At 38.6% G+C, this 20,472-nt stretch overlaps 1 protein-coding gene and 1 long non-coding RNA gene across 3 annotated transcripts in view; one reads left to right on the forward strand and one right to left on the reverse strand.

The window, feature by feature from the left end:
* The window catches only part of LOC140756853 (uncharacterized), a 194,748-nt gene that overhangs the window by 123,548 nt on the left and 50,728 nt on the right, over nt 1-20,472 (reverse strand). The window lies entirely within an intron of this gene.
* Nucleotides 1-20,472, forward strand: part of ACC (acetyl-CoA carboxylase) — a 109,051-nt gene that overhangs the window by 75,402 nt on the left and 13,177 nt on the right. For both annotated transcript variants that reach the window (XM_073092384.1, XM_073092385.1), the window contains 18 exons: nt 2,375-2,514; nt 3,328-3,538; nt 4,265-4,360; nt 5,755-5,912; nt 6,446-6,626; nt 7,093-7,208; nt 7,753-7,873; nt 8,824-8,920; nt 9,420-9,526; nt 10,343-10,444; nt 11,274-11,376; nt 12,481-12,581; nt 13,447-13,617; nt 14,122-14,341; nt 14,934-15,072; nt 16,134-16,347; nt 17,757-17,943; nt 19,878-20,005. In XM_073092384.1, coding sequence (XP_072948485.1) covers nt 2,375-2,514; nt 3,328-3,538; nt 4,265-4,360; nt 5,755-5,912; nt 6,446-6,626; nt 7,093-7,208; nt 7,753-7,873; nt 8,824-8,920; nt 9,420-9,526; nt 10,343-10,444; nt 11,274-11,376; nt 12,481-12,581; nt 13,447-13,617; nt 14,122-14,341; nt 14,934-15,072; nt 16,134-16,347; nt 17,757-17,943; nt 19,878-20,005 — 2,592 coding nt within the window. The remainder of the gene's footprint in view (nt 1-2,374; nt 2,515-3,327; nt 3,539-4,264; nt 4,361-5,754; nt 5,913-6,445; nt 6,627-7,092; nt 7,209-7,752; nt 7,874-8,823; nt 8,921-9,419; nt 9,527-10,342; nt 10,445-11,273; nt 11,377-12,480; nt 12,582-13,446; nt 13,618-14,121; nt 14,342-14,933; nt 15,073-16,133; nt 16,348-17,756; nt 17,944-19,877; nt 20,006-20,472) is intronic.

Consider the following 20,472-nt stretch of genomic DNA (forward strand, 5'->3'; position numbering starts at 1 on the left):
CGTATCTCTATCGCATTACACAAATTCTCCGGACATTCAGTTTCTTTTATATGTCTGATTCTTTTCTCTGATTTGTATTATAGAAATGTCTATATACAGCGTGTTGATAATTAAAAACGTTAGGTTTTATTAATTGTTTGTAGTGATTTTTTATTCTGGAGGAGGAGGACATTAAATCACAGTTGGACACGGGACTCTTTTCAGACTGAAACGGGTTTGGGCCGTAAATAAGAACTTTAAGGTGTTTAGGTTTCCTCACAATATTTTTATTAATGAAAGCGATAAATAATTGGTAATACGTATATCACTTTGAAAAATCAAAGGTTACGTGCCTGAGATTTGAATCTCGGATCAGCTGATTGGAAAGCCGAGTTTTAACCTCCAAATTATCACTGCTTAAAAAGCGTTACAGCGATAAGTAACTTTCAAGCTTGTAGGTTTTGTCACCGCTTAAGCAAGAAACAATAAAAATTAAATAAAAAATAAAGGAGACAATGTGGAATGAACTCTGAGCGCTATGACGTGGGGCTCTTTAAGAGGGGTGTAAAAAGAGTTCTCCAATGCCGCCGATGCATTGGCGACTCCTCTGGTGTTGCAAATGTCCATAGGCGACGTCGACTGCTTTCCATCAGGTAGCCCGCCTGCCTTATCGTTAGGTATAAATATAAAAAAATAAATAAATATGTAACACCCTGTATAAGTCTCTATTAAATTAATGGAATCATAAACGTTACCGCATTGCTTAAGGCATAATACATACTCTTTAATCTTACTGTAAAAGTATTTAAATTATCAAAGGTTAGTCATGTAAATTAAAACGGAATTGATTTCCATTAAGTATTCCTTTTATGAGTAGCAAGTGAGTTTGAAATAAGGAATTATATCCTGCTTTTTAATTCAATTATAATGATAAATTATTTTATAATGCATTTTTAATTTGTGTTATGAACCATTTATAAGTCTTTAGATTTTTTTTTTCATATGAAATGGAAGTAGCCAACGGGTGTGTAGGTTATTCCGTACCATTACTTTAGTATTACCCTAAGGGCACACCGAGCCCTTGCCCAGGACCCCGATACAAAAGGGGTCCCGAAATATATTCGCTTACACCACAGACTATAAAAGCTTTCTACACTCACAGCCCCATCTTGGATTCCTTGTATCGTCATGGGCCATTATGGCATTGACACACGAAGACAAATACACAAACACCCAGACCCAGAAACAGAAATCTAAATTCGTCATTTAGATATCTGTCTGGCCGGGGATCGAACCCGGGACCCTCTGCGCGTCAAACCGGCATGGTAACGGCTCCGCCACGCGGGTCGTCACACTCTATATTATGCATTCATAATTTCTAAATTCAAATGTTGATCATTCACCTAATAGATTTTTGCTGAATGCTAGGTGTGTTTTACTATTACTCCCTCCTTTTTTTTGTTTACGAGGGGGAAACCTTCAAAAGGTACCCTATGTCGTGGGAGCGGCACGGGATTATGTGGGATTCTTACCGCACTAAACCCCCCCGGTGGCCGTCCTTGGCGCTGCGTAGAGGGCATTACTCCCTCCCATGGGCCCCTGAATTCCAATGTTCCATTTGGTTAAGTTAACCATTGTAAATAACATTCATTTTTAAAAGATGTCTGTTATGGAGTTTTTTTCGTCGCTTCTCTATAACGAAACACCTTAAGAAGTGGTGGTAGATATATCGACGGTTAAAATGAGTTTTGTAAAGAATCTACTTTGAATAAAATCTTTTTGATTTGATTTTTAGGGTTCCGTACCTGAAGAGTAAAAACGGAACCCTGTTACTAAGACTTCGTTCTGTCCGTCTGTCACAGGGCTATATCTCCGGAACCGTAATAGATAGACACTTTAAGTTTTTACATAGGATGCATAACGGCGGCCGCTATAACAACAAATACTAAAAATAAAATAAAATTGAATATTAAAGGGGGTTTCCATACAAGGAACCGATATTTTTCGACCTAACTGTTAAACCATACTGGGAAGACAGTTGAATTTTTTACAATCCGTGTACTACTGTAACTCGTATTATAATAAATACGAATGAGAGCAATAAAACATATTTAATTATAGTTATTTTAATTTTATTATACGTTGTTTCATCATCATCCCAACGCTATCTATGATGATAGATACATTGCTAGAAAATAGTGATAGATGGCGTATGTATCAGTTGTTCTTTAGGCTTAACTAGATGGCGGTTTTTCATATAACTAAGTATTGTTGAAAATAATAAAATGATTAAAAAAAAATAAAACATAATGAACATTTGGTGGTACGGAAGCCTCCATGGACGAGTTCCAATCGTACTTGTCGAATTATTAATATTAACGATTTGTTCCTTCAGGTTTGCAACGCGTCGCTAGAGGTGTACGTGCGTCGTGCGTACACGTCGTACGATATAACCTGCCTGCAACACCTGGCGCTGTCCGGCGAGCGGGGCGTGGTGCACTTCCAGTTTGTGCTGCCCACTGGACATCCGAATAGGTGAGTGTTGATGTAGTGTAGTCCGCGCCAAACTTCTAGTCCGCTCTGAAGTTGTCATACGTGCGTCGTGCGTACACGTCGTACGATATAACCTGCCTGCAACACCTGGCGCTGTCCGGCGAGCGGGGCGTGGTGCACTTCCAGTTTGTACTACCCACCGGACATCCGAATAGGTGAGTGTTGATGTAGTGTAGTCCGCGCCAAACTTCTAGTCCGCTCTGAAGTTGTCATACGTGCGTCGTGCGTACACGTCGTACGATATAACCTGCCTGCAACACCTGGCGCTGTCCGGCGAGCGGGGCGTGGTGCACTTCCAGTTTGTACTACCCACCGGACATCCGAATAGGTGAGTATTGATGTAGTGGTAGGTGGACGTTGTGGCTTGCGTTCAATGTAGTTGATAATGTTCTGGAAATAGTATTGAAGCATTGGAAAACTGAATTATTATATAAGCCGCTAAAGTAAAGGCGGTGAAAGGAGCCATCTCCTTTAGTTTAGCGGCTCCCCTATGCGAGGGGGGGCAGTGTTCTTCACTATGTGGTTTTAGTAGAGTGTAGGGATGCCTTTCCACCGTACATGAGCTATGAAAATACTTAGCACATCGATCGCAATTCTTCGATTCTTCGATTCTTAGCTCCAATCGCAATTCTTAACTCCAAGTAAACGTAACTTGCTACCAGAGTAACGTTAAGTAATGAAAATCAAGCAATCCTATTGATCGAATTGGAAAACATTTCAATATTAGTAATATCTGGTGGATTGGCTCCCTAACCTTATTGACCTTTAGTGACCTATCAATACATTCGTTCACAGGATCCCGCTCTCCCAGTCAGAGATCGACGTCACAGGCGCTCAAGACGCCCAAGGCACACCCGCGGAGCTCTGCGCGGCGGCCATGCGCAAGTGTCACCACCGTACGGGCGCTCTAGCGGCCTTCGACTCGTTCGAGCAGTTCGTTCAGTACGCGGACGAGCTGCTCGACCTGGTGCACGACTTCGCGAGCACCGCGGCGGTCAGGCGCGAGGTGGGTACTGTACACTGTACACACCACACTGTACACACTGTACACACTGTACACACCACACTGTACACTGTACACAGTACACTGTACACAGTACACTGTACACACTACACTGTACACAGTACACAGTATACTGTACACACCACACAGTACACTGTACACACTACACCGTACACTGTACACGTACAGTGTTACCATCTCATTGCAATTTGCTCAGTGTACACAATACACAGTGCTTGGTACGTGACAGAGAAGATGATACACATACAGTATGTACTTAGTTGTACACATTGGACGTTACAAACTGTACATAGCATAGTACACATAATACACTGCACAGTACACATTGTTACTATTGCACTCACATTCTTACGGCGTTCGACTCGTACCGTACAATACGTGGTACACACTGTACAGTACACAGTACACACGACTTAAGGCATACGACACAATTCAAGATGTACAGCACACAAAACATAGAGCACATTGCATAATATGTAATACACAGGTCACATTTATATGTGACCTGTGTATTACATATCACACAGTGAACATCGATCTACCAATCATTGACGTAAATAAATATTGTCTCTTCTACTTATAGCACTTCATCGGTCTTTATTTCACACTTCACACGTCCATATCTATGAAGCATATGTATTTAGATTTAAAGGTACACAAAATTTTAATTTATATAGCTATTCTAAATGATACACAATATTATTACAGGACCTCCAAGCCTTGCAAGAGGGTAGTGAGAGCAGAAACAGCACGAGTATCAACGTTGGTCATGATTATAAGGTGATCGCAGATCCTGATGAAGTGGTGAGTGGTACCTTTTTATATTATAAAAGCCGCAATCTGATGATATTTGGTGACAGTAATCGCCTATAAATCTTTATATATATATTTTTTATGTGCGTGTGTATGTCATTGAACTCCTCCTAAACGACTGGACTGATTTTGATGAAATTTGTTGTGTGTGTTCAAGGGGACTTGAGAATGGTTTAGATTCACAATTTAGTCCGTGGGAAAAGGTTTTTTTAATTAATTTTTAATTCGTAAGTAGTTGTTGATTTTGGAATGTTTCACATTGGATTCGACAGACTTCGCTACCATCGCAGTTACAAATATTCTATCTATTTTTCAAACCCTTAAGTGATAAGGGTTATTCACCCTTAACATTTTTTTATTTATATGGCAACACAGCGTTTGCCGGGTCAGCTAGTATATTAGAAAAAAATGAATCTTCTTAGTGTTTATTACATTCAAACGTGCGTAAGGGAATTACTTGTACGTGGCGTTTCAACTTAGTATTCAGTTCAGAACTCAAATAGAACTCACATATGGGGTTGATTACAGATGTCCATGGGCGGCAGTAGCCACATATCATCAGGTGGACGGCATGCTCGTCTGCTACTCCTATATTATAAAAAAAATGTTTAAATAGAACCGGCTGTGTAAGTTTAACTGTTCATGGTGAATAGTCACAGTAGTTGGACATCATCATCATCATCATCAACCCATTACTGTCCCACTGCTGGGAACAGGTCTCCTCTCATAGTGAGAAGAATTAGGCCATAGTCCACCGCGCTGGACAAGTGCGTATTGGTAGACTTCACATACCTTTGAGATATTTTTTTTACAAATCTCTCAGGTATGCAGGTTTCCTCACGATATTTTCCATCACCGTTTAAGCAAGTGATAATTGATTTCTAATACGCACATAAATTTGAAAATTAGAGGTGCGTGCCTGGGATTTGAACCTCGGTCCCCTCGATCGAGAGGCTACGTTTCTTAACCACTAGGCTATCAAGTAGTAGTAGAAATAATTCAAATGGTACTGAAGTTTACTTGATTTAGATCAGTGTCAGTACTCTTTATATACTATCTACAACCATAGATTAGTAAAGATACTTCGCCGCCTTGAAATTGAATGAAGCCACAAACGGCTTATTTTAGTAAGTTCATTTTTTGAATTCTTGACAAATAATAACATTTTTAGAGAAAATTTACGAATAAATAAGTAATACTGCGTAATTTACATAATAAATAAATAATTATATCAAATATTTTAGGGACATTTTAGCACGGAGACGTGGCAAAACTTTTTTTACAATTTTCAAAACTGGGTACATTTTCTTGTTAGGAGTGAGTAATCTTTACTGATCTATGTCTACAACACTTCGACTAATAAAAAATATCTTTCACCCCTGTAGCCCCTAGAGCCGATCCACATCCTGATGATAGGCGTGAGGGACACCGGGGACAGTGACGACGGCATCGTGTCCAGACGCTTCGGCAGCTTCTGTCGGGCGCACCGGCACGAGCTGCACCATAAGAGGATACGGAGAGTCACCTTCATGCTGCTCATCAAGTGAGTGGTTGTTTTTTTTTAATTTGGAGGTACATTTCTTTTGGGGTGTTCGGGAAATGTGAGTGTGTGGAAGGTGACAACGACGTAGATAGATCAATAAGATATTTATTTCTGAATTTAATTACAATATAATAATCTTAAAATATCATCATAAATATATTGTAAATCGACATTATAAAGTTGGCTGGTAAATTTAGCAAATATTGCAGAAAAGGCTATCAACAAAGTGATTTTAAAGTACAGTATGATACTGTACGGCATGGTACGGTACGTATGGTACGGTGCCTTACGGTACGGTATGGTACGGAACGGAACGGAACAGTATGATCCGGTACGGTACGGTTCGATGTGGTGTATCTCACTTGCCAAAACATACTATTGAAATACATTTCTATTGTTGTTAAACAGAAATAATATTGAATAGAGTGGTTAGAGTGGGATAGAGAGAGTTTCCTTTGCAATTTGTGATATAATATTTTTTAATAAATTTATTTTAGTTTTAAGTAAATTTATATTCTTGTCTTTCTTCCCAGACGTCAATTCCCGAAGTTCTTCACGTTCCGCGCTCGCAACGACTTCACCGAGGACACGATCTACCGCCACCTGGAGCCGGCCTCCGCCTTCCAGCTGGAGCTGTACCGCATGCGCAGCTACGAGCTGGAGGCGCTGCCCACCAGCAACCAGAAGATGCACTTGTACCTGGGCAGGGCCAAGGTATGCTGTGCAGGTAGATCAGGAGACCAGCTCTGCAGACACCTGGAAGTCTACCTTTCAGGTGGTGCTGGACTAGAAGGTGGTAGAACCCTTTGTGGTTGACCCCCGGACACAACACCACGACACCCATTTCTGTATGGTAATAGCGGCGCAGCCGTAGCACTACTCTGTTCATGTTTGAAAGGTGAATCCAATATGACGGACGGCCCAAGATATATTAAATATTGTTTATACAAAATAAAATCTTGGAAACTGTAATTATTCCCTTGTGTTGTATTTATGAACCAGTCACCTATGTTATATGATATGAATTGTTTGTTTCCCAAATAAATAAATAGATAAAATTACTAAAATAAAATTAATTAATAATTAAAATAAAATTACGATCAAGAATCCTTTTTAACTTTTTTTTAACTTTTGAATGTTAACTTATTTCGATATTCTTCAATAAAATCTTCCCCACCAGGTGAAGAAGGGTCAAGAGGTGACCGACTACCGGTTCTTCATCCGCTCCATCATCAGGCACCAGGACCTCATCACCAAGGAGGCCAGCTTCGAATACTTGCAGAATGAGGGAGAGAGGTACTTTCTTTAGTTTTTAGGGTTCCGTGCCCGAAGAGTAAAACGGAACCCTATTAGGGCTCTATCTCTGGGACCTTAGATAGACACTTGTAATTTCTAAAAACTATGTATAATAATGGCCCGCTATAACAAGAAAGTTTAAATAATAAAAAAAATAAAAATAAATGGGGGCGCCATACAAGCAACTGCAATTGTACAAAAGAAAAAACTATTTTTAGAATAAGGTGTATACATTGGTGTTAAAGTCAAGAATTTTCGCTCATTCTGCCATAAATGGCGTACAAATATAATTTTAAATCGCATTTTCGCATACTTTTCCGAGGCGTTCCAGCTTAGTCCTCAGGGCGGCGCATCTGTGGCCGACCTCAGGTAAAAAAGTAAAGTAAAGTGTCACGTGAGGATGTGGCCGACCTACGCTAGAAGTCTAATTTTATCTAAGGTTGATTACAGTTCCATGAGCGGTAGTTACTTACAATTACGTGCATGCTCGTCTGCTACTTCTATACAAAAATGCTGATTTACATTATAAATTGTATTATTTCAGAGTTCTCCTAGAAGCCATGGATGAACTGGAGGTGGCATTCTCTCATCATCAAGCGAAGAGGACCGATTGCAATCACATATTCCTCAATTTCGGACCCACTGTTATTATGGACCCGGCTAAGGTGAGATATTTGACGCCGCTTCAAAGTTACATACTGTCAGGACTGTATTTTCTGAGCGGCCAGAATTTTTGAACTGATATTAAATAATTTGTTAAATGGTATTACATATAGTCATTTAGGCGGCGGGAGATCTCTCCATGTGCTAGGTGATCATGTCCGGACAGCGGCCGTGCTACGACAGTCTCAGTTTTGAACTTCGATAGCGTGATTCAGAATACTTGTGGCACCATCTCTTGACGAGTAGTGGGAAGTCGCCACGTCATTTAACAAATTATTTAATATCAGTTCAAAAATTAAGCATGTTTGTATTATTTTAATTTGATTGCAGTTTTAAAAAACGAATTCACTATTCGACTGCGTTTTAAGTATATGTATACATATGTATGTGTATATGTATGTATGTATATATGTATGTATGTATATATGCATATATGTATGTATGTATAAATGTCTCATTCTTTGACACGCCCTACAACCCAAGCGGCTTGACGGATTTTAACTTTGATTCGTCTAAATTGTGATTTTTAAGCAGTCGGTTTTTTTATAATAAGTTAACTATTAGATTGAGTTAATATAACTTGAGATACTGAAAGTTAAAGAACTATTAAAATTCTTTAACTTTGTTTCTTTCTTTAGATTTGTCATTAATTAATTAATTTTATTAAGTTTTTAATGAGTTATCATTATTATTTAAAGCTAAACCAGTTTTTTGTATTTATCAAGTGATTTATAAATTCACTAAATTGACATTTATAACATTTTAATGTATTTTTTTAGAATGTTATACACTAATTTTAACTTTAAAACATGTCCTCGTACAATTTCTACGTTAACTTTCCTATACCCCATTACGAATACGTATACATATACGCACACATGCGTACGTTCACGTTTAATTCTCAAACACACACAAACACACAAATAATAATAGTAATATATTATCTCACCAGATCGAGGAGTCAGTACTGGGTATGGTGATGAGGTACGGACCCAGGCTGTGGAAGCTGCGTGTATTGCAAGCTGAGATACGTTTCACGCTTAGAATCGGTGAGTAGTTTGAATTTGGAAGCTGGTTTGAAAATTTGGTCCGAGGTTCGAATCCTGGACATGCATCTAAGACTTTTCGATGTTATGTGCGAATTGGGAATTAATTATCGTTTGCTACAAAAGAAAGATAACGAAAGGGCAAGGTTTTGTAAACAAAGTTCTCAAAGGTATGTGAAGTTTACCAATGCACACTTTACCTGATGTTGATTATGGCTTAAGGTCAGAGGTTCTCAATCTTATTTTTCTATCGTCTTCTTTAAAATAAAGTTTTCCTTCTTTGGGAAAAAAACAATATGAAATGATAGTTATCTGTTTCTAAGTCAACAAAAAAAAGACATTTATATAGCAATTTCATACATCCCCAAGTCCTCTAGTGCCCGTAAGGGGACGTTATTGGCCATTTTGAGAAACACTGGCTTAAACCCTTTCGACTATGATAGGAGATCCATTCCCAGAAGTGGGATAGTGGGCTTTAAATAATTAGTTTTATCGTTCGCAGGTCCCGGTGCACCCAAGAAGAACGTGAGGTTGTGCCTCTCAAACGGTTCAGGGTATTCCCTGGACGTGTATACCTATGAGGAGGTCTCCGACCCAAGGACTGGTGTGGTGAGTTGATAAATATACCTATGAACCCTTTGTTGGATTCTATCAAAGGCGCTACCGCCGTATCATTAATGGTATGGGGCCCGAGGGATAAGGGCCCCATGTGTGTTAGTGTTATTTGTCATCCCACTGCAACTCTTCCCGTGCATACCGGGAAAAAATCATAACAGAAAAACGTGTTTAAAAAAAAACACTTCAAAAGTAAGACAAAAAGTTGAGTCATTTCTTGGGAGATAGATAGAAAGATAGATATTCTTTATTGCACACTTCAATAGAACATAACAATAGTACACAATTATATTAGTTAATTGTATGCAATAGGCGGCCTTATCGCTAAGCAACGATCTCTTCTAAACAACCAAGATATGCATGGAAATTGTAAGGAAACAATTGTTGATGCAGAGCCCATCTTAGAGGCCCGCTACGCTATTCAGTTCTATATGGGTTTCATTTTTTTTTTAATACAAAAGTAGCAGTCGATGCAGTTCATACGATGGTAAGGGGCTACTGCCGCCCATGGATATCTGTAATCAACCCTAGATAGGATTAGATTCCTACCGGACGTCTGCCACTCTTGCGCCCCTACTCCTGAGGACTAAGCTGGAATGCGGATAAGTGTGTTTCCCTTACCACACTTCAAACCAGAACACAGCAGCGCTTAACACTGTTGTTATAACAGATATAGGTGTGACGGTGGTGCCGCCGGAGTCGAATCACATAGAGTTCTACGATCTTCAAATTTGAACGTTTCAGAAGAGATTGATGATTTAGGAGTCTATTTCCTTACCTGTCTATGTTTCAATATAAGTTTTGTTTCAGATAATGTTCCAATCGTACGGACCCAAGCAGGGTCCTATGCACGGCCTGCCGATCTCCACACCGTACGTCACTAAGGACTATTTACAACAGAAGAGATTTTTGGTAAGTTCTATATATACACAACTTATACTAACTTCACCTATATATTATATACAAAAACATTGTTAATGGTTTTATCTGTAATGTCAAAAATATTGGTGAGACATTTATTCGTTTGTCAATAAATTCACAATAATATTATCTAGAAAGAGAAAAGACCATTTTTATGTAGTAACACTAATAAAAATTACTCGATAAGAAAAGAGCAAAATGTTAGTCATGTCATCAACCCATTACTGTCCCCTTGCTGGGCACGGGTCTTCTCTCAGAATGAGAAGGTTAGGCCATAGTCCACCGCGCTGGACAAGTGCGTATTGATAGACTTCACATACCTTTGACAACGTTTTTTCCTCACGATGTTTTCCTTCACCGTTTAGGCAAGTGATAATTAATTTCTAATACGCACATAACTTTGAAAATTCAGAGGTGCGTGGGATTTGAAGCGCGGACCCTTCGATCAAGAGGCTGGGTTTCTTAACCACTAGATTAGGCTAGGGTAGTGTTGCAGTAAGGGGTTGAAGAATTATAAGATCCAATAAAAATACAGAAAAAAAATAACAATAAAATCAAAATACGTTTGACCAATAATAATTTAATTACTGTAAAACCGCGTCAAACTGCTAGCCCGCTCTTTAGTTGTTGCGAGCAGGTCTACACCTGCTCGCAACAACTAAAGAGCGGGCTACGCGGCTACGCGGGCGACGCGATTCATTTCTATATTCAGAGCGGACTAGCAGTTTTACGCGTATACTACTTATCTTTCCCTGTACATTTAATTATTTTTAAGCAGTCGTAATTATTTTTATAATAAAATGTGTTTTATGTCTTCCAGGCGACATCCCAAGGTACAACGTACGTGTACGACATACCGGACATGTTCAGGCAGTGCGTCGAGAAGCGCTGGCGGGATTGTATTGAAGAGGGTAGTGTTGATGGTGAGTGGTTAATTGTTTAGCTTATGGGAGAAAGGGGGGATAAAAAAGGAGGGGAGAGGGGTAATACGAGAAGTAGTTTAGGTGTATCTTATTTGTGGGAGGGGGAGATAAAGATTAAAGTTAGGCCTTTACTGGCTTTTTGGGAGGGAGGGGGAGGGTCGGATGGGGGATCTTAGTTGTATTAATGTATGTAATATGAGTAAAAACACTTAACAGTGATTAATAATGTGGCAATTTTCCACTACTCGTCAAGAGATGGCGCCACGAGTATTCTGAATCACGCTATCGAAGTTTTCTAAACATTTTGTGCATATACAAGCTCTGAATCGATCTAGCCGACAGGGAGAACTCCCGCCGTCAAAGTTGAGGACCCCCTGAGGACTTACGAGTCTTTTCAGCGTTTTTCTCTATTTCTTATAGTTTCGGATTTTTCCCATGAAGGTTACCTTGAAAAAAAATCACTGTATAGTTAGGTCTATGACCCTAAACCTTTCCTAATGAGAGCAGACCCCAGCCCAGCAGTGGGAAAAAAGTGATTTAATGGTAATAATACTAATAATTAGAGATGCGCTGAATAGTGGTTTCACCGAATACCGAATAATATTCGGTTTAACCTTTACCGAACCGAATATTCGGCCGAACTATTCGGTTTACCATTTCTTTATTGTCAATTTGCCAGTTATGTGTGTTCATTCACACTTTAAAATGTTGACGTGAGTTTTAAAAATGATTACTGATTTTAGGTTTAAAATAAATGTTGACTATACTAATTATAGATTAAGTAATAAATGTGTTGACTTGAGGTTTCGAAATAAATGTGGATTTGAAGTTTAATTGCTTTATTTTTTAGCTTCATTCAACATATTCTTCATAGGATGTCAAACTGACTTATAATATAACGTATATCTTATATAAGAAGTTTTGTGTTTTAGTCCTGTACCAAGTCGTGTATACAAGAAAATAGAAATATTCGAACCGAATATATTCGGCAATAAAACCGAATAATTCGGCCGAATACAAATAGCAAAAAAGATGCCGAATACGCCGAATACCGAATACCAAACGAATATTCGGCGCATCCCTACTAATAATGTTTGTTGTCAGGTCCGCCGCCGGACAACGTGATGACGTCAGTGGAGCTGGTGGTGGAGAATGACGGCGAGAGGCGAGTGGTGGAGATGACCCGGCTACCTGGACAGAATACGGTGAATATTACTTACTATTATAATGTGGGATGTCGCAGTCAAGTAATTTATTTGGGAATTTCATTAACAGTTTAAAAATAAAATATATATAGATAAAATATTCTTTATTGCACACTTTAATAGAATACAACAATAATACACAATTATATAAGTTAATCGTATGCAATAGGCGGCTTTATCGCTAAGCAGCGATCTCTTCCAGACAACCTATGCATGGAAAAGTAAGGCGGATAGTGAGTAGTAGTAGTAGGACAATATAGTCCGCGTAAAACTGCTAGTCCGCTCTGAATATAGAAATGAATGGCGTCGCCATAGCAGATTGTATGACCACACCTGGTCGGAACAACTACAGAGCGGACTATAATTAAAAGACGTGGTTTAATTTTTAATTTATTTTTGGTTTTTATTTTTTTATGTAACATAGGAGTAGCCTATACATATTTGTAATCTAAAATTAAGGTTTGCATCCTATCTGAGATTGGCCACACGTGCGTTGCTATCCCTGAGGGCTAAGTTTTATACCCTACAGATTAATATATTTTTCCTAATACACCTGTCAATGTAGGTCGCAGCAACGCTACTCTGCTGTTATATATATATAACAGAAATAGGTGTGACGGTGGTGCCGCCGGAGTCGAAATATAAAGGGTTTCTACCACCTTCAAAATTATTTATATAATACAATATACACAATTAAGTAACTTTCTAACATGTAGACTTCAATTTTATTCGACGCATACTTTTTTCTTTACTTACAAATATGAACTTGACCAACTTTTTATACATTCTTAATTTATATAATTCTACTTTTAACTATTTTCAATTTTGACTAATAAGTCTTTTTAATCTTTTTTTTTGCCCACAGGTGGGCATGGTGGCGTGGCGTCTAACCCTCTACACGCCGGAGTGTCCCGAGGGTCGCGACATCGTGCTCATAGCGAACGACCTCACCTACTACATGGGGTCGTTTGGACCCCAAGAGGACTGGGTGTATTATAAGGCGTCTGAGTATGCGCGGCATTTGAAGATACCTAGGGTAAGTGTTAGCAATTTTTTTTTTCATTTTATTTTTTTAGGGTTCCGTATTCAAAGGGTAAAAAGTGTGAGGTAAGTAAAATAAGGTAAAAAGGGTAAAACTATTACTAAGCCTTCGCTGTCTGTCTGTATCTCTTAAACCACAATAGATAGACACTTGAAATTTTCATAGCTTATGTATAATGGAGGCTGCAATCACACGATACAAAGAAAAAAAAGTAGATTATAAAAGGGGGTTCCATATATGAAACTATTATTTTTTAGTATTTTTCGCTTTATCAATTGAACTGTAATAGGTAGACAGTCAACCTTAGGGATGTGCAGAAAAATTAAAGGCGGTACAACTATACTACAAAATAATAATAATAAATAGGAAATAAAATAAAATGATAAAAAAAGAGAGAAAGTAGAACATGAAAAAAGAAAGAATGAGAGAAAGAGAGAGAATAAAGAAATAAGATATAAATAGATAAGAAGTATAAATACATTTAAAACTATATTATAGGTATATGTAAGCGTGAACTCTGGCGCCCGTATCGGTGTAGCCGAGGAGGTTAAGGCCGAGTTTAACGTGGCCTGGGTGGACTCCGAGAGGCCTGAGCGGGGCTTCAAGTACCTGTACCTCAGCCCTGAGGCCTACTCTAGACTTGGCCCTATGGGGTCCGTGAAGGCCCAGCTGATAGATGACGAAGGGGAAAGCAGATACAAGATTACTGATATTATTGGTAAGTGTTTTTATAATATACAGTGGTATAGTCCTTGCCAAACGGCTAGTCCGTTCTGAATATAGAACTAAGTCTGGTCGGCATAGCAAATTGTATGACTACACCTGCTCGCACCAAATTCAGAGCGGACTAGCCGTTTGGCGCGGATTATAATTAAGTAACTGTACCTCAGCCTTGAGGCCTACTCTAGACTCGGCCCTATGGGGTCCGTGAAGGCCCAGCTGATAGATGATGAAGGGGAGAGTAGATACAAGATTACTAATATTATTGGTGAGTTTTTTTTATAATATAGAATGGTATAGTCCACGCCAAACTACTAGTCCGCTCTGAATATAGTAATAAGTCGCGTCGCCATAGCAAATTGTATGACTACACCTGCTCGCATCAACTTATAACACCTTGCTACAGAGTATATGCTTGTAGTTGTACGCAATAACTTCATAGCAGAGTAGCAGTTTGGCGCGGAATATACCATCACTAGCTACTTACCATCATATGGACTGCATGTTCGTCTGCTAATCCTATATTGTAAAAAAAAATCGCCGATATCACCTATCTGAAATAACCGTGTCTAACAAACCACCCATTCCAGGCAAGGAGGACGGCCTCGGGGTGGAATGTCTTCGCGACGCCGGTCTGATCGCGGGCGAGACTGCCCAGGCGTATGAAGACATCGTCACGATATCCATCGTCACGTGCCGCGCGATCGGCATCGGCTCGTATGTCGTGAGGTGAGGAGGAACACTTTATTGTACAGCTATGTAACTTGCCTTGTTAGTATCGTATGTATCGGTGAACATACAAGTGAAAACTATTGTAATCAGAAATCTCAATAAAAATTACGTTACTAACGAACGTCATATTTTGGCTTTTTTAAATAACAAATCATCGTTAAAGCGTAAGATAATTTTGAAAAAAATTGTAAATGGATTATGCCCTAGGATTTTATTTTTATAGGAAGAAGGTAGAAATCCGCGACATTCGTTATCTTAAACGAAATTATCGGATGACTTTGCGACTAAAATCAAATCATTATAAAGCTATTTGTATTTCTTTTCATATTTACGAATCCACAAAAATGTTTATTTAATCGTAACCGAAATTATCCGGAAGTATCGCATAATCCGAAATTATTTTATATTGTAACTGTATCCAAAATTTGATATAGTGCCATCAAAAACAAAACTTGTAAAAAAAGCCAAGTCTCAAAACTTAATTCTTCTACCGTAAAAAGTTGTGAGATCCACGTAATACCAAGTCGATTAATTTATTCAGTCCCTACTTAAGGGATCTTCTGTCTTAAATTATTTCGTAATTACCTAACTTAATAACATCTTATGAGACCATATGTATATTTCAAATGTTTAAAGTTTTAAATATATAGATTGACTTCGCAATCGTACTGCTAGAAGTGCCTAATACTTTTGATGGCCAGTGAGTGACAAATTTAAGAATTTTGACGAGTTGTAATTCTTAAACTACTGGTTCAAATTGAATGAAATTTGAAATATACCGTCTTAATGCGATGCTTGCTTAGTTCCTAAAAAATCAGGCTTCTAGTTTTACCTATAACGAAGTCAAGGGGAGCCGAATATGGTTTGAATTACTTCGAGAAAAGAATGGTACGGCCATGCCAATTTATTTTCGACTTGGAGGGGCCACGGCCGTGTTCTCAGATATTCTTAATAAATTCGTAACCACAACCAGATTTAAAATTTCACATCCATAACATCCCCATTCTAATTATATCCAGGTGATTATGGAAAATAATTTGTCTGTCTGTGTGTTCCAGACTCGGCCACCGCGTGATCCAAGTGGAATCCTCGTACATAATCCTCACGGGCCACGCCGCCCTGAACAAGGTCCTAGGGCGGGCGGTGTACGCGAGCAACAACCAGCTGGGCGGCGTGCAGGTGATGCACCGGAACGGCGTGAGCCACGCGGTGGCGCCCACCGACCTGGACGCCGTGCGCACCGCCGCGCGCTGGCTGGCATACGTGCCCAAGGTGAGTGCCCGGCAGCTGGGGCTGCAGCTGGAGGAACAGACGATTATTATGTAGGAGCAGACGACCATGCAGTCCACCTGATGGTAGGCTCCTGCCACCTGGGCAGCATGCAGGTGATGCACCGACCTACGTGCCCAAGGTATGGTGTAGAAGGAGCAGACGATTATTATATAGAAGGAGCAGACGATTATGATGTAGAAGGAGCAGACGATTATAATATGAAAGTAGCAGATGTTTATAATATAGGGGGAACAGGCGATTATAATATAGGAGAAGCAGTCGATTATGATATAGGAACAGCAGACGAATCAGCAGTCCACCTGACGGTAAGTGGCGCACGCCGCACATGGACATCTATAATCAATCACAGGTAGGATTAGATGCTCCTATAATCCGCTTAAACTTCGAGTCCGAAGTGTTGCGCGCAGGTGTAGTCGGAGAGCCTATGCGGTCGAACACCCACAAGTATATACACCGTAGCAACGTGCGGACACACTAACTAGCAGCGGGGGGTGCCGGGGGAAAGGGGCCGCACTGTCGCAGTCCCACTCATATCTACAATTTGCTATAGCGATGCGACTCGTGATATATTCAGAAATAAGAAGTTGTATTAAATTAGATAAAGCGGACTAGTATTTGGCGCGGACTATAAGGGGGTAATGCCGCACATGGACAACTGTGATCAACCCCAGATAGGATTAGATGTCTACCTGAGGTCGCCCACAGATGCGCCGCTACCCCTGAGGACTAAGCTGGAACGCCTCGGAAAAGTACTATATTTTGGAAAAACTGCTATTGAACATTGCTATAAAATTGAAATTTGGGTAAAAAAAATGTCCTAACAAAAAGTACTACAAAATTTTAAGTGTTACAATAGCGACCAGTTTCTAAGGTAAATCAGTTTACAAAAATATATCGAGATAAAAACGTACGAAATAAAAGTACTACAAAATTATCTAGGTATAAAAAAAGATAAATTTATCGATAAACTTTACCAAAAAAAGTACAAAAAAGTAGTTAAAAGTTCTACCAAATGACAGATAAGCGAATGAATATTCATTAACGTACTTCTGAAATTGACGGAAATAAAAATATTACAAATAATTTATTGAATATTGAAATACTGCTCTGAATATTTTTTAACGTATTTATAGCATTATTGAAAAAATGTAAAATATAAGAAATATTGTATTTTTTCTGTTTATATAATAATCAAAATCTTCCTTTTTTACTGACACTGACCGTTTTCTATTTAAAAAAAAAATGCAAACAATTCTTCTCAACATAATTATCTTATTTTCAATAATTACATAGAGTTTTATCAATTTGGCAATTTTTCACTAATGCAAATATTAAAAATTTTGGGAATAAAAATAGTGTTCCATTACTTACACATACGTTTTTCCCAGGACAAACTGAGCATGGTGCCGATGATGAGGAGTGGTGACCCAGTCGACAGGCCGGTGGAGTGGGTGCCGCCCCGGGCAGCCCACGACCCTCGGCTGATGCTGACGGGAGATGGGACCAAGGCTGGGTTCTTCGACCATGGGTCGTTCGATGAGATCATGCAGCCCTGGGCGCAGACTGTTATCACTGGTGAGATGTTGGGCTTAATGCTTAAAATTTACAAATAAATTGGCAATTTCGGTCGAAAGTTTAAGAAATTAAAAATACTAGAAAATTAGAAGAACTGATACAATAACCGAAAAGTGTTCGAAAGTAGAGCTTAGGGATAAATTTAGAAATTAAAGTCAAAGTCAAAGTCAAAGCATATTTATTGTGGACACGTAATATACAGGTGACAAAATGTTACTTTATTCGCTATGTCCTGCCATACGGCGTACAATATAATTTGTCTTATTCTAAAATTAATATATGAAGAAGAGAATAGATTTAAAAGACAGGCTAATTAAAATTATACAGAATTAATAAAGACATAATAAATTACAAAACAAGTCAATAAGTGTCAAAATAAACCAGACCAATCTCAGTGGGGCACTGCAATCAGACCTCATCGTCCAGAAATTCTTTAATTGAGTAATAACACTTGTTAATTAAAAAATCTTGCACTTGGGTTTTAAATAGCTCAAATTTTGATATGGCCCGTATGCTCTTTGGTAGTTTATTGTACAGAAGTGGAGCCATACAAAATACACTTTGTTTGAATAAGGCAGTTTTACCACTAGGAATAATTATTTTATCGTTATGCCTTGCTCGCGATTTAAATTTAAATTCATCAATGTTATTTTTAACAAAATTAACTGTTTCTAAAATATAAATACATGGTAGGGTCAAAATTTTAGCCATCTTAAAATATTTTTTACACGATGTTCTTTTCTTTAGGCAATATATTATTCTTATACATCTTTTTTGAGCTATAAATGCTTTGTTTTTATCTGTCGAATTCCCCCAAAAAATTACTCCATATCTCAATGTCGAGGCAATGTAAGCATGATAAGCAGTTAAAGCGACATCGATATTTACTACTTTTCTCAGATTTCGTAACGCATATGAGAACTTACTGAGCTTTTTGCAGACTTGGTCGACCTGTGTTTTCCATCTAAGTTTTCTGTCTATTTGTAAACCTAAAAATTTTGTAACGTCAGTCTCTTCTATATTAGTCCCTAAATAATTGACGTTTATTTTGTCATGTTTATGTTTTTGCTTGAAATTTATTATTTTTGTCTTATCTAAATTTATTGTCAAATTATTATGATTACCCTGGGAAAGGTTCGAAAAAAATTATAAAAACGAGTCACGTAGTATGTTCGTTTCCTTAGTTCGAATTGGTAGACCTCGATAACTTTTTTTTTTAAGAAAAGTGTTACTTCAAGCTAGTGCATTTTTATTACACAGAAGTAGCAGACGAGCATGCAGTACACCTGATGGTAATGCTCATGGACATCTGTAATCAACCCCAGATATGATAAAAGTCCTGCCTGAGGTCCGCCACAAATGCTTTGCTACCTGAGTACTAAATTGGAACGCCTTGTGTATAAGTATGCCTCTCTTACCACACCCTTCAAACCAGAACACAGCAGCGCTTAACACTGATGTTATAACAGAAATAGGTGTGACGGTGATACTGCCGTAGTCGCACCACAGAGGGTTCTACCACCTATACACATACACACATATAGAGTTGTATTTATTAATTTATAGTCCCCGTAAATATGCTAGTCCGCTCTGAATATAGAAATGAACCGCGTCGCCACAGCAAATTGTATGAGTACACCTGCTCGCAACAACTTCAGAGTGGACTAGCGGTTAGGCGATAACTATACTCAAGTATAATTTTGGTTTAGGTATGCCTCTCTTATCATACCCTTCAAACCAGAACACAGCAGCCCTACACTGCTTTTATAACAGAAATAGATGTGACGGTGGTGCCATCACATAGGGTTCTACCACCTTCATATACAGAGTTATTTTTATTAATTTACTCAAGTATAATATGGTTTCCAGGACGAGCTCGTTTACTTAATATATAGATATTTTTTTATATTGCTAAAATGTAATATTGTTTCCAGGACGAGCTCGTTTGGGCGGTATTCCCGTGGGTGTGATAGCTGTGGAGACGAGGACGGTGGAGCTGACGTTACCAGCTGATCCTGCCAATCTTGACTCCGAAGCCAAGACCTTGCAACAAGCCGGACAGGTAGGTGGAACTAATATGTGCAGATAAATTTGTGTACACGTGTGTTTGTGTGCGTGTGTGTGAGTGTGTGTGTGTGTGTAATGGAAATATTTATAAAATTACATCTATGTTTCACTGCTAGATACAGATATGTTTAGAAATAGTCCAATGGAAGTAAAATTGGTAGTTTATATAAAAGAGAGTATTATTACAATCCTATTAAGTAAGAAAGTCTATTTTGCACAGTTCAAAGTTCACTAGCATCAAAATATCATTTTCGAACATGCGAGGCGAGGTGCTCCCTTTTATGGCAGTGTCGCCATGTAAGGTTGTAAAGGGAGGATCGAAATCAAACCACCTAGAATACTCAATCGATACTGATTTATTAATATTTTGGGAGACAATTTATAGGCCCGTTACATTAGGTTTAAATATTATTTATATCCTCCATACCGTTGAGCACTGATATGATAGAAATGAAGCTCAAA

The sequence above is a fragment of the Epargyreus clarus genome, unplaced genomic scaffold (genome assembly GCF_041222505.1).
Source record: "Epargyreus clarus isolate Ecla_fem2 unplaced genomic scaffold, WU_Ecla_fem_2.2 ptg000036l, whole genome shotgun sequence".
In the NCBI taxonomy this organism is placed as follows: domain Eukaryota; kingdom Metazoa; phylum Arthropoda; class Insecta; order Lepidoptera; family Hesperiidae; genus Epargyreus; species Epargyreus clarus.